Source organism: Bicyclus anynana, chromosome 14, assembly GCF_947172395.1.
Source record: "Bicyclus anynana chromosome 14, ilBicAnyn1.1, whole genome shotgun sequence".
Lineage (NCBI taxonomy): Eukaryota > Metazoa > Arthropoda > Insecta > Lepidoptera > Nymphalidae > Bicyclus > Bicyclus anynana.
Window position 1 is genome coordinate 4465243 of NC_069096.1, and position 15470 is coordinate 4480712.

General features: G+C 38.0%; 1 protein-coding gene and 1 long non-coding RNA gene across 3 annotated transcripts in view; one reads left to right on the forward strand and one right to left on the reverse strand.

The window, feature by feature from the left end:
• The window catches only part of LOC112048203 (inositol hexakisphosphate kinase 1), a 70697-nt gene that overhangs the window by 51092 nt on the left and 4135 nt on the right, over nucleotides 1-15470 (forward strand). For both annotated transcript variants that reach the window (XM_024085655.2, XM_024085654.2), the window contains exons 3-6: nucleotides 10983-11109; nucleotides 13978-14101; nucleotides 14568-14644; nucleotides 15283-15458. In XM_024085655.2, the coding sequence (XP_023941423.2) occupies nucleotides 10983-11109; nucleotides 13978-14101; nucleotides 14568-14644; nucleotides 15283-15458 (504 nt within the window). The remainder of the gene's footprint in view (nucleotides 1-10982; nucleotides 11110-13977; nucleotides 14102-14567; nucleotides 14645-15282; nucleotides 15459-15470) is intronic.
• Nucleotides 970-5597, reverse strand: LOC128198737 (uncharacterized). The gene is made up of 2 exons (XR_008251448.1): nucleotides 5161-5597; nucleotides 970-3449 (listed from the first exon to the last, which is right to left on the reverse strand). It is a non-coding gene; the product is annotated as an uncharacterized LOC128198737 (long non-coding RNA).

Here is a 15470-nt window from a genome sequence, read left to right on the forward strand (position 1 = left end):
TAGCTTTGAATTTTTCATGCTGTAGCGCATACAGTTTTAATTATAATTTTGATCTTTTGACAGATTTATGGTATTAACTTAATTAATTTATAATTATTATAAGTTATTGTTTATTTTTGTTTTTAATGTACAATAAAGTATATTTCTTCTTCTTCTTCTTCTAGGGATTAACTCTAAGTACCTACTTCTATTTAATTTACATTACATTATATTTAACGCCAAGCACACACGGTCCAGTTTGCCATCAAGTCAGCTATGCGCGTACGCGTAGGGAAGTAGGAAATAAAAATATCGAAGCCATTTTAATCCGATTCAAACTTCATTTCAAACTTCATCACTTTGGAAGTGTACTTACTACTAAGTGAAGTGTGTTTGGAAGTGGAACTTGATCGTGTGGCTAACTGGCTAGTGTCATATTTCTCTACAATTCGTAGTGCGGACACGTGTAATTGTGCTACGGTAGTACCTACTCATGACGTATACTTACTCAGCGATCAGTTTTATGCAGCGTTGCATATTTAAGGATCAAACGAACTTGCCTGGAAGTGAAGTTCGATCATAATTATATGATCAGCTTCACTCGACCCGATTTTATATTAACATATTGTAGTATACTCCTATGCTACAGCCAATGACACAGTTTTTTAAAGTTAATAGGAATTTTTCAAAATATCACCATGGCAACCCAAACACCACCCCCGCGCGGCCATAGGTCGCCATCTTCATTTAGTTTAGAGTTAGGGATATTGACTAGTTCACATAATGGGTAGGGAAGTAAATAAATATTTGCTACATATGGGAGGGTGCTTATTTATAAATCGGGTCGAGTGAAGCTGATCATATAATTATGATCGAACTTCACTTCCAGGCAAGTTCGTTTGATCCTTAATTATATTTCTCAGCTTCACTCGACCCGATTTTATATTAACATATTGTAGGATGTTCAGAGTAAATAAAAGTTATGTGAACTACATATGTAGAATTTTAATTCTTAATCATTTCCGTTAGGATTACATGAGTATAACAATCAGAGTATATTATGAACCATTCATATTATTGTTGTTATATAATATAGACAACGCAAATTGTTTATGATCGGATATAACTTCTCGATTATAAATTTTTTGCAAAGACTGAGGATGTCAGAGTCCATCCCGCTGTCTTCCTAATTATATCAAAATTAACCCCAAGTCTATTAGCTGCTGAAATGATCGCATGTCGAGTACCTACTATGTGCAGAGAATATTGACGTATCTTCACCACTGTTTTGAATTGTGTCTTTTATCCAATGGCTAAGCCTTTGGGATAAAATATTCTGATGATGATTTTTGATACTATGAAACAACCAGTCTTAATTTTTTGTGCGTAATAATCTAGTTTTTTGTGTATATGATTTCATATCTTTAGCGGGACAAATTTCAGGTTTTTCATTGAAAAAACGGTAGTTTTAATAAAGGTTGAAATTATTTTATATTTGAAGTTTTTATCAAATCTGGAATTTTTATAATTATTTCAATATTCTCAAATATTTTCATGTTAGTTAATTAAATAAGAGCTAAAGTTTGTACTCGAAGTGCGGTGACTAAGGTTAGCAAAGTAGAAGACTTTTTTTTTTTTTTTTTTAAGTGTTCCCAGGCCAAAAATCAGATAAATAATTAAGCACGATGCTGGGATGATGGGCCAAGTCAGATTATACCTAGGACCTTTGTGGTCTTAATCTGAAAACACCTTTTATAAACCGTTTCATTCTGTCATTAACAGATTGAAAACCTATGAACAACAATAAAGCTGATTTGTAACTATTAACTGTGCCATATTTGGTACAATTTTGAAATGTTAATGGAATAGAAGGATCTAAATAATTAATTTGTTTTTTTTTTTTTTTACAATAATCCAGCCATTCCTTAAAACACCCATCGTTGATACGTGTTAATAGTTAAAGAAGCTCACATAATCTCGACTGAATTAGGTAACATTTAATAAAGCTTGCCAGAATATGTCACAGCAACCAGGATAACCCTAGAAGAAATTTCAAATAAACTAATACGTGGACCAAAATAAATAGGATCTTTTACTGTATTTTTTTTTTTTTTTTTAAGGATAGGTTACCACGCTTGAGTTGGCCAATAGGGCACAAATACTTTGCCTTCTGCTTTATCGCATATTATTTTTTGTAACATTTTCAAAATGAAGGAGAACGGAGGGAATGCATAAAATGATAAATGAAACCATGAAACAGTAAAGGCATTGACAGCCATGCATTGAGAACGTTTTTCGATAAATGTAACGAGAAGTGGCACATACATTACATCAAGTAAAGAGGTCTATCTCTGATTTACCGAAAATATAAACTATTTTTAAAAGAAACATAAGAAACATATTCACAAAGTTCCTATGTCCCTATGCCTTATAGAATAGGCTTCAAGATTATCTTTAGCATACAAGGGAAACTATTATAGTATACGAGACAATCACTGTTATATTTCTTGTTTCACACTACTGCCATCTTGCCATCTCTCTAGCAATTTCATTCAGATGTATGATATAGCAGGAACATTATCAATTCGCAGTAATACTTCGTTACTATTTAAGCTTTTTAGCACAAACTTTCAGACCAAAGCAAGCTACTTTCATTTCAAGATTGATAGTATTTACACTTATTCTGATTAATGTATTTTATTAATGATTCTTTAATCTCTTTTTTTTTTTTTTTTTAATAGGTAACTTTATAGTTATTTCTATCGCATCGAACATAAAACCTAAAAAATTACAAGTAGTGAGTTGTAAGTCCCAAGTCTTTCTAATGAATTAGAAAAAAAAAAAAATAGGCATGCTTCATATATCAATTTTTGCCATATAATAGTTGTGTGTAATAAGCTTGGAGATATTTCTATAATCCTCCATTTTAAAAATGTGATAACAAATCTATTGCAAAAGTAATCTTTTATCGCCATTTGGTTTCGGAACTAAAAATATGTTTAAAATAAATTCGCCATTAATGTGTGCGTGCATCTAGATTTTGCATTAATATATAACAGACATTAGATTGACAGATTTATATAGATATAGATATAGCAATTATATCTAACAGACATTAGATTGATTAACAAAGTCTGAAGTATTATTCCGAATACGAATTGGAAATGAAGTAAAAGGAATTTCATATCCATGTAACCACGATGAAATGATGGGATCATCTGTAATATCACTCCAACATTTAATATAGCGCTGCAATCTAACTAAATAATTTTAGAGGTACTGTCTCGGGTACTTGTAAGTTCTCGGTGCTGGCTGGTCGGATATCCCCCGCTGTTGAGAGCTGTTCAGCGCTACACGATGACCCTGGCTGCGGCGAGGCTTCTCTGTTTCAGACTTCAGCCCCGTTTTCCAAGGCAGGGTTTTCGAGATTAATCGATTATTATTAGGATTATTATTACTTCTTAAGAAATCTGAAAACAAACATCTTCAATATTTTTGTGTGATTTTCCTTAGCTAGTGATAATTCAATAGCTTGATTAATAGCCGCAACGGCGTTTCTGTTTAGTCATTAGTGATGAATCCCTCTTGACCATTGCCTGCCTTAACCTCAGGGTTAAGGACGGGCGCGACCAACAAATCGCAATTTTCGGGTATTCAATATTCTTGGAGTATCTTATCTTTAACCTCCTTTTGTAGCCCCTTACTAAGTATTTCAAGCCATCATGATGGTCTTTAGGTCTTTATGGATAGCCTTCCCAAATTTGTTGTCTACAATACAATCACCCAATAGAGCGAGCATCGCTTCATCGACCTCTGGCTCCTGGGACTCTGCCGGTGCATCACTTGAGACTAGCACGATCGCAGTGGCTGGTGTCGGGCTCCGGGCGCAAGATTGATTACCCGCTGAGCTTGGGCTTGGAGTACTGTTCGAGGTGGTCAAATAGGGATCGCTGAAAGATTTGTGGTAGAAGCCACAGGCATATTCTGCATGCTAGGGTTTGATTTATATTCGTCAGGCTGGTCAAGGAGTGAAGCCATATAAGCGATTAAAACCGAAATGTTTATCAATGCCATACCATTATCAGTTTTTTTTTTTTTTTTTGTGGTAACAAGAAGTATAAGAATGCCTAATAAGTGTTTTTTACGTGACCAGCATTTTTTAGCCCAGATGGCGTCCCGCACTAATTTACATTATAAAAATGTAACAAGAATCATAAATTAATATGATCTTTGAGAATGGACCTAGCCCCAGTTGGGCTAAGTGAAAAAAGATTTTGCGACAGGGATAGCCCAGTTGGCGTCCCGCATCACTAATTTACATTGTAAAAATGTAACAAGAATCATAAATATGATCTTTGAGAATGGACTTAACCCCAATTGGGCTAAGTGAAAAAAGGTTTTGCGACAGGGATAGCCCAGTTGGCGTCCCGCATCACTAATTTACATTGTAAAAATGTAACAAGAATCATAAATATGATCTTTGAGAATGGACTTAACCCCAATTGGGCTAAGTGAAAAAAGGTTTTGCGACAGGGATAGCCCAGTTGGCGTCCCGCATCACTAATTTACATTATAAAAATGTAACAAGAATCATAAATTAATATGATCTTTGAGAATGGACCTAGCCCCAGTTGGGCTAAGTGAAAAAAGGTTTTGCGACAGGGATAGCCCAGTTGGCGTCCCGCATCACTAATTTACATTGTAAAAATGTAACAAGAATCATAAATTAATATGATCTTTGAGAATGGACCTAGCCCCAGTTGGGCTAAGTGAAAAAAGGTTTTGCGACAGGGATAGCCCAGTTGGCGTCCCGCATCACTAATTTACATTGTAAAAATGTAACAAGAATCATAAATTAATATGATCTTTGAGAATGGACCTAGCCCCAGTTGGGCTAAGTGAAAAAAGGTTTTGCGACAGGGATAGCCCAGTTGGCGTCCCGCATCACTAATTTACATTGTAAAAATGTAACAAGAATCATAAATTAATATGATCTTTGAGAATGGACCTAGCCCCAGTTGGGCTAAGTGAAAAAAGGTTTTGTGACAGGGATAGATAGCTCAGATGGCATCCCGCATCACTAAATGTCATCATATTACGTATGAAATTAAATTATGATAGCAAATCGTTTTCTTACAAGAAAATGTGGGTATATTATATTATACAAGATGTTGAACTGACCTGACGACTTACTCCCTGAATAATGATGTTTTTCTTCTAACATCATCGGCCCTGAAGATACGGTTCGACGCCGCGTTGACCTATCGAGTCTTGCCTCGATTTTCCGTAATTTTTTCCTAATATCTGCATATTTTTCATTACTTTTACGTTTACGTTTGCCTTTTGGCATGACTAACTAAATAATTTTATTTAAATTTTGTAAATTCTAAGATTTCCACGATTAAAATTATTTTTATTTGAATTAGCGTGTCTAGGCTTTGAACACAGAAACACAGAATGAAGATGGCGACCTATGGCCGCGCGGGGGTGGTGTTTGGGTTGCCATGGTGATATTTTGAAAAATTCCTATTAACTTTAAAAAACTGTGTCATTGGCTGTAGCATAGGAGTATACTACAATATGTTAATATAAAATCGGGTCGAGTGAAGCTGAGAAATATAATACCAACTGTGTGTAGGTACCTCTGCCTGTTGCCGTGTGTCGTTAGTCCACTGATTAGTCTAGCTCCGCATTGTGACGTCCAAGGTTTGAGTCCGCGATCTAGCTATGAAATATGGAGCTTAAAATCTTTCTTCTAAGAAATTCCTAGTTGAAGCTTGACGTTCGTAACCTAATCCTGTTTTACGGATTTCCAAACAACGGTCTTTAGCCGCAATCATCCAGTGTCTCCTTGTTAGCCACTTGATTTTATCGTCCACCTAGTGGTGGGTTGACCAACACTGTTCTTTTTGGTGTGGGTTGTCATTCTAGCATCTTGTGACCCCTAACGTCCATCGGCTCTTTGAACTATGTGCCCCGTCCTCTTCGGCTTCGCGGGTCGTTAACATATGCAGCTTGTAGGCGTTGGTTTTCGCGACTCGTTGAGCTATGTATTCTCAAGTGTATCTACTCATTCCGAGCATGGCGCCCTCCATCGCCCGTTGAGTGATTTGGATACTTCTTATGAGGTCCATAGTTAGCGACCAAGTCTTAGATCCGTACTTTATTACTGACAACACGCACTGTTCTATGACTTATCCCTAATAATCAGGCAATTCGTTATAAACCCATATTTTGCTCACTGGTGAGCGTGAGTCTCCTCTCAGAATGAGAGCGGTTTAGGCCAATAGTCCACCACGCTGGTCCGATGCGGATTGTCAGACTTCATACACATGCAGAGAATTAATAAAATTCCCATGTATACAGGTTTCCTTATTTTACCGTCACCGTTTGAGACCCGTGATATTTATTTTCTTAAAATGCTCTGAAATTTATAGGTGCACACCGGATTCGAGCCTACACTCTCCGGAATCGGAGGCAGAGGTCATATCCACTAGGCTATCACTGACTATAGTGAGGCCATTATACTCGTAATAGGCTAATTAAGACATGTACTTTAAATATCTATCTATCGTTTATGTAAGGGAAACACTAACGTAGAGGGTCGCTAGCTGAGTTAATCCTGTCACTATCAGCTTAATGCACTTTATGATCCACGCTACGTGTACAACCGCTTATGTCTATTATTATTGGATCGATTTCCGCCATGATAGAGCTCCCCATCCAATTTTACTGTTGCACCATGTATAAATTAACTTTTAATACTCCCATGGCGATTTAATAAATTATTAATAAACCATGCTTCAATATTCCATAAGTTGGAACGAATTCATTCAAAATAGTGCTTTTCAAGGTCTATCATTGAATGATATTCGTTTTTGCTACATTTTCAAACAAAGCTTATAGAATTAATTGATTATAAATCACGGCTAAAACTCACGTGATATTAGGTAGGAGTATGCCCGGCTAGTGTCGAACCCATATGGGGCCCTTAGTCATGAGCTGGTTCTTGCAACGCGGCACGATCTAAACTATTTGGACTAATACAATAGAGAACGTTATGCATAGGAGAATGCAATTATGTCTCGAGATCATTATTGCAAAGTATTATAATAGGTTCTTCCTGAATTTAAATGAATTTTGATATAGTGATAAATGGGGCTTTGTATTCCGAAAAATCCATTGTTTCTGCGGGATTTGGAAACTGCACATTACGCTACCGGAGTCGCGAGCGACTTGTAGTTTACTAATTTTACGTTCTTCTAAATTCTAAAATTAATCTAAATTCAGGGAGAACCTATTATAATACTTTAAAATTAATGATCTCGAGACATAATTGCATTCTCCTATGCATTACGTTCTCTATTGCATTAGTCACTATAATATATAGGTACGGCTTGTCTAAGTGTTTTATCTGCTGGCAGTATATTTAATCTGATAATTATATGCGTATGCGAATAAAATTAAAAATAATTTTTGTTAAGTGTTTTTAGGTTGAAAACTAATGGTACTTAGATAATATGCGCTATGTCGCTAAATTAAGTTTGTCAAGCCAGTTTGGCAAACATGTTTGACCGTTTTCAATGCACTTTAAAAACATTTATATTTAGGCATCTCTCTCCTGATAGGTCTTTGTTTATTTAACGTATCACTAAAATTATCATCCAATGCGCGCTATTCCGCAAATACTTTCGAGACCTCTGGTTACAAGATTTAAGGTGTCGGCGGTATGATGGTGGCGGGGTATATCGCGCATATCGCGACCAACACGAACATGGGTGTGATTCTGCTATTTTATACTCGTCGATGAATTATTCGCCTCTAAGTAGTTTTATTCAGATTTGAACTTTATTTCTATAGGACGCCAAAATTAAAATTTTTCTAACAACGAAGTTTCCATGGAAATCAACGATGTCACAGCGCTGTAACTTTACAGAATGCTGGGCCAGTTTTATCGGACGTCAAGCCTTTAGCGCTACAGGCACGTGGGCTTATCGTATGGTGGGTGGCCAGCATTACTGTGCAACTAAGTATGAATATACTTGCGTGTGCTAATGCATTCGCGTTGCGCTGTATAAGCTGTACTTCTATAGCTTGATTAAAAGATAATGCCTGGATAAGGAAGCGAAGCTCAGTGTTGTTTTTTTCTAAAGTTGTATTTCTTAGTAAGTACTTTACGGTATTAACTGACATAGCTCGGCGAGTTACAAAGCTGAAGTGGCAATGGGCAGGGCACATAGTTGGAGGAGCCGATGGACGTTGGGGTCCCAAGGTGCTGGAATAGCGACCCCGCAGGAATGCGCAGTCAAGCGAGCGAGACCATTATGTTTGGAAGTCCATGGAAAGGTTAAATGACGGCTCGACTTTTCTCATTTTGTAAAATCCGAAACTTTGCCAGCTAATTCTCCTACCATAGATACCTGTTAATGTTTATGGAGTTTGGGAGATAGCAGGTTTTATGGATCCAATTCCTCAAATATACAAAGTATAAAATCTAATTTTTTTCATTTGATGTGAAATCATACCTCTAGTCGACCCTTCATGGAAACCCTTCGCTGGAAACCCTTGAACTTTGATATTAAAAGGTGACTTTCGAAGGGTTTCCATGAAGCTGAGTTACTAGCGTAGGCCTTTATGTTTTACAAGATGGCGTTACAGCTATGATGAGACTGAGTTAGCCTGCTAAGTTAGCCTTTTTCTTGTTACTAATATATGACTTGATGTAATCAAGTCATATATCTACTTACTTACTTGATGTAATCAAGTCATATATTGCATCAAAAAGTTTGTTTGTTTACCTAGAGTTGTTGGGCCTCAAATTAAAAAAATATATAGTCTTTAATTTTAAGATTTTTTTATAAGATTTTTTTAGTTTGTATTTTAGGTGCATTTACTTATAATTGCGTCATTGTTACGGATTACTGAATTTCATGCTTTTTTGTGTAAGCTTGTAACAACAACAACAACAACAACAACAAAAAAACAAGGAAAATTGTTTGCGGCAAACGCGAAGGTGACGCAATTAAAAGTTAAACTTACACGTTAATTAACTCTTACTAATTGATTGGCAAGTGGTCAACTATTACTATAGGCTATTATCATGACATGATGTTAAAGTACTTGCGATGTTTGAAACGTCATCTTAAAATATATATTACCACCTGACGTCGCGCGGTTTCACCCGCATGGTTCCTGTTCCCGTAGGAATATGGGGATAATATATAGCCTGTAGCTTTCGTCGATAAATAGGCTATCTAACACTGAAAGAATTTTTCAAATCGGACCAGTAGTTACTGAGATTAGCGCGTTCAAACAAACAAACTCTTCAGCTTTATAATATTAGTATAGATTCTTCAGTACGTGCTGTGTATAGTTTCAGAATAGAATAAAATATAATTCAGTATGATCAAATTACTCTAGTTACAAAATCTCTTTTGAAATTTTAACCTTGTTATATGTTTCTATAACTCGGTTTTTATCCATAAATTAATTGTATTCTTTCCTCTATCCTCTCTTTTTACAAAGATGTACCTCACGATTCTCCGCGCAATATGAACAAATGTCTATAAGTTTATCATGACGTATTAATATAATACAGATTGCACGTAACATTGTTCTAAAGGCTCAGCGTTGAGGTGTATGGTGTAGCAGGCAAGGGGTCAACAACACCGGCTAAACTTTTTTCACGGTCGTTTGTTATTTGATCGCTGCGTCGCTAGCCGAGTGTGGTTCCACTGCATCGCCTTCCGTGTGTGAGTTACCAGGGACTCGGGTCTCGGACCGCAATCGCATTGAGCTTCATCTTTATTCTTTTTTTTTTTTTTTTTACAGTCCCAGTATTATTCCTCTCTCTCGCGCAAATGCCAGATATGTTATGCCTCTCAAAAATGTCGAATTGAGTCGGGTGGAGTGAGGCTGTTTATATTTGTTCTTGTCCCTTGATTGGTCTCTAATAAATTGATTGAATCATTTTATGTATTTACTTGCTGACGCTCGCGACTTCATCCACGTGGAATTCAATTTTTTTTACAAATCCCGCGGAAACCATGGTTTTTTCCGCTATGAAAAATTGCATATGTGTTAATCCAGAGTACAGTCTATTGACATTCCAAATTTCAGCTAAATCGCTTTAGTAGCTGCAGGGTAAAGGAGGAACAAACATACTTACACACTTTCACACTTAACACACACACAAACTTTCGCTAGTGTGATATCCATATGGTGAATAATTTAAGGTAGTTGTAAACATTTTCTCAACACAATTTTCGACATGCGTTAAAAAATCATTGAAAAGTTGCAAAAAATATGCGACAAATATGTAACTTGTCGCATATTTTTTGCAACTTTTGTAAATACAACAATAATAATAAATAACACACGGGTGTCATTTGGTGGTTTGAATCCGGTTTAGTTTTGTTTCAATGTTTTAATAACTTCGTTAGCCTCAACCTTTCTTATCGGGCATAAAGCTAAAATTAATGATTGTGTGCGGAGATAAGAATTGTGAAATATTAAGATCGGAAAATATTATGTTTCTGAATGAGCTTGTAGGTATAATGGTTCACAGCTAAATGTCTTTTAAAATGCATACAATTTTGTGTGATCCACCAATGAAATCAGCTTAGGATGGTGTGACCAGGGCCGGCCCCTCCATACGGCGAACGGAGCAGTCGCTCCAGGCACCAAATACTAGAGAGCGCCTAAATGATAATTCTAGTCAATTATGCCTGATTTTCAATTGGTCACCCCAGAGTATGGTCAAGATCTTCGCGTTCCATTCTTACTTTACACTCATAATTTGGTATAGGTATCTACATATTATTAGGAGAGGCGCCATAATTCGATCTCGCTCCATTTTAAAATTTACTTCGGGCCGGCGCTGGGTGTGACACCACGCGATACATGGAATACTTGAGCCGCTTGAATCCAGTGACTCCCTGCTTCGATCTCCTGTTTTGACTTTATTGGCATTTTGCTAATAGACAATTTCGTGTGTATTCCAGGTGGGCGGTCACACCAGACTGCTGGTGCTGAACGACAGCACAGTGATCAAGCCGCTCAACATACGCGAGCTGCATTTCTACCAGAACATTCCCGAGGATATCCAGGACTTTGTCCCCCGCTATAAAGGTAAGCGTCGCCTCTTCCCCACCGTTTGAGTTGAAACGTTTGAGTACCCACTTGCTTACAATTTTTCGCTGAATGGCCCATCATTATTACCGTTCATTGCATCAAACATAATTTGTTTTTTTTTTGTTTATATAATGTCACTGTTTTGTTATATTCGATGTCCTTTTCTTTTTGTTATTTAGTGTCTCCAATTAATTGTTTGTTAACGCATTTTCGAGCACTAAGGAAGTTATCGCTTTATTTTCGTTTCCATCATTGCGCTATTGATTATGAATGTTTATTATTTCAATGTTATCGAAATAGATATTGTGTATTATTTTTATCGTATCGTACGATATGATAATGATGCGTCAACCGTGACACGATCGATCGTATCTACGCAATTTACTGTTAGATACGCATTTATCTGCGCATCCGATATGGTAGCTACGTGTCGATGCGTGTGCGTGGAGGGGATAATGTGATTCGTGTGTCGTTTGCCATTAACTCTCCTTATTGCTCACATGATCATTTCAATGCGCTGTGAAAGAGATGACTGGATGAACACAAACCCGCCGACCGCGATCAGATTTATATTATATATATATTCTGCTAATAATATTTCGAATATAGAAATCGTGAAAGTTGAATGTTACGCGTGAAATCGCACGGAATTGTTTTTGCGTCGGTCTTCCGTCCGATTTGACGCTGAGACTCGATGAATAAGTAGGTATTTAGAATTCTAGACTACAGTAATGTGGAATTAATGCAGCAAAACAAAACGGTAGCTGTGTACTGATATCTGATGTTATTATGATAATGACTATTATTATGATAATGATTATCTTTTAATAATAAATTGGCTAACAGTTATTTCAAGAGAAGTAAGAATATGCCAATGAACTGCGAAGTTATAAGCGTTTTAATTTAATATCGCTGATAAACGTAAATAGGTTAGGCTTCAACGTTATACAGTCTTCCAATCAAGTTATAGAACTTACATATTTCTGCTGTATATAAGAAGGGAATTAAATATTATGCTGCTGCTCAAAACGCTTATAATTTTATATAGGTACTACTTTTTTTTTGATAGCTACTTTACTCTTTATTTTTGTAAGCTATTTTTATGAATTGTCATAAAAAGATAAAAACTTTTAAAGTTAAATAATACGAAGGAAAGTATATTTCTTTAAATTGTATTTTTAGTAATGGCAAACATCAAATTTAAATATATAGTATAGGTCATATAAAGAGGGTGTTATTTTGGGATTAACGGAAAGTGGGTGACTGGTTTTAGTTTAGCATCAGTCGTGGCTTGCAATGCTGGTAGTTAATCGGCTCGCTCGTGTTAGGGCGTGCCGCGAGCGCGGGCGGGCGGCTGGCGGGTTTGGTCGCGAGCGGGGCGCGGGGCGGGGTCAGGAACACAATATTAGTTTCCTTGTTGTCGCAAGGGTTGCGGCGCGGCGGCGGCGGAGCGACGCCGGCGGCTCACCACTACCGCCCCTAATAGAGCCCTAGCGGTAATTTTACATTTTGGGTTTGTAAACCTTTACTTAAACCTACACTCGCCACACTCGCAGCCACACGCCACCACACGCGCCACACCACCACACGACGCCTCATCATGTGACACGACCAGTGGCGGCGTTAGAGCGACGCCCCATTAGTGCGTTACGATACGTTGCGTCGTCGCAGCGTCGTTATCCATATCCAATGACATGTCAATGACTGTCGTCGCAATCGATGTTTCAACGGACGACGGACAGTGCTCATTGCGTGCTCAGTGCTGACTGGGTGCCTACGTCGTCCTCTGCGACGTGATGCGTCAACGCAACGCAGGTGTGGCACACAATGTGTTGATCCGTTGCGACGACGCTGTGACGCACTAACGAGGTGTCGCCCTTTGGCGTCGGCGACGGCTTAAGGGTCATCGAAAACATATTTTACAAGTTATCAAAGTTTACTCTAGTTTGAATATTGTACTAGAGGTCAATCATGACACTAAAAGCTATTAATCTATTTTAATTTATGTTATTACATAACTTCTGTAGTCATTTGAAAAGCAATAGAACATGCAATGTTTTCTGTAATTGATTGAATTGTGTAATTTAACGTCATCTTGATTGGGAAATGCGTGCTGATGTCGCCGACGCGACGCCCACGATGGTGCGGCGTCGCCACTGCGCACACGCACACTATGACACTAACTCCACACGCACACACACAGTTACACATCACAAAAGATATACAAACCCTTTTTTGAAATTACTTAAACGATAACTTTTCATTTACCATTATATTTTAAAGCTGGAATTTCCAACATAATAGTAAGTAAAAATACAAATATTATCTACGAATGACATCCATTTTGCCCAGTAACGCCCTCACTTGTAGAGGCGATGCTGCTTTGCATTCACTCTGTCTATAAATAAAATAAAATAACTAATATCGAGACCCTTTCATCATGTTAAAGGAGACCGGCCATTATGGGCACAGAACGTTACAGAAAAAAAATGACGGAAAATCCCTTTATTTTGTTATACATCAAAAATAATTAGAATTTTTAAAACGTGTGCTGAAATCGTGGATTTTATAACTTACTACTACTTAACTTGCCCATATTGTCTTGATTAGAAATAAAATAGTTGTTTTATGATTGATTATGCATCATCTCGATTATGCAACTGTCAATCAAACTGGAATTAAATCAGTTTTAATTTGATATTATTATTACTAATTTGGTCATTCTAATGGTTCATTCATCAAATGTGGTTCCAGTAATTTATGAAAAATGGTCGGTCCCCATTGTTATCGATATTGTACAGTAAGATTGCATTGTCTGTGTGTGAGTCTGTCGACGCGCGCTGACGAGTCGGGCATTTGTTGCAGGCGTGATGCAGGCCTCTAACACGGGCGGCACCAAACTGGACAAGCGCTACTCGCCATGTTTCCGCGACGAGAACGGGCGCAAGGCGTCGCTGGGCGGCAAGCGCAAACGCGACGACGTGTTCAAGTGCGTATCAGCGCGCGCAGAGTGTGCACTCTCTCGACACTTGTCATGTGTCCTTTATCATATTTCAGAAGCTATGACGTACGCCGGCCCGGCGCCCGACGTCGCCATTAATTCATACCGTCGCAATACTTATGACTAGCCCGCTTACGAGCGATGCGTGATCTCGCACGGCGCGCGCGAGACTTGCGTCGTGGAGTCGCGGTAATGATTCAGTTTGTTGCAAACTAAGGCTAGCCGCGCGCACGCACTGGTATCGACAATATGGTAGAGTGATGTTGCCTGAAACAGTACCATACGCAGTTAGTTTTCTTAAGGGGTTCGACTTGAGCAACCTCACCCTACATGTTGTCAATAATATTGCGTAGTGTGCGGGACCACTAACAATATAGCCGATAACGTCAGCTCTTTGTTACATTAGCTTCTACGATACGTCGATAGCATGATCACCTTTTCCTCTCCGTTACAGATTTAAAGTGCACCGAAACGGCAATGCCAACGAGGTGCTAAAGAGCATTGCGCATATGGACAATTCAAACAAGCAATGTAAGTCAATATTGTTCTATGCTGTATTTGTGTTTTTGATATCTAGGCGGGGTATATTTGCCGTGCACGTGGACACGTATGTTTGCAGTAATTTACGACTACTTTCGTAATATGTTCATTAGCATAGCATATATACGGAATGTAAATTAAATTTGTCCGCTTCGATAAAGGGTATGTTATCAGCAGTTCTCGCTTTCGGCTGACGCTTTTTCGTGCGTCTCAATATTTAGGTAAATTCTGAATTGATTCCGATATTTGCTCTGGGGGCTTACTACCAACTTTTGCTAAAGCATCATGTCACCTGTCCATCTTATTTAAGGGTTATTTTTGTTGGGTTGTTGTTACTTATTAAATTTTTCCAGTTTGTGGACACAATGTCAAAAACCAATTTAAGTTTGTGATTATTGAAAACAGGCATTCATGTAACTTGATTGAATCTATTTGATGAAAATTTTATGGAAAATATAGTAATCTCAAGTAGGATTTTTACCTAGTTTTTACAATTTTCTAGGAACACTGACAGCAGTTTGAGATAATGAAATTAATTGACTGGCAAATGAGTTATGCAATTGCCTACCTAAACTTTAGTTACATACTATATATTATATAAATTTTAAGTGTCAATGCCCTCTGTGCAGATTTCCTGATGATGGAGAACATAACGTCGTCGTACCGGCGGCCGTGCGTGCTGGACCTGAAGATGGGCACGCGCCAGCACGGCGACGACGCCAGCGCGGAGAAGCGCACCAAGCAGATCGCCAAGTGCGCCGCCAGCACCTCCGCCTCGCTGGGCGTGCGCCTCTGCGGCATGCAGGTGAGCCGCTGC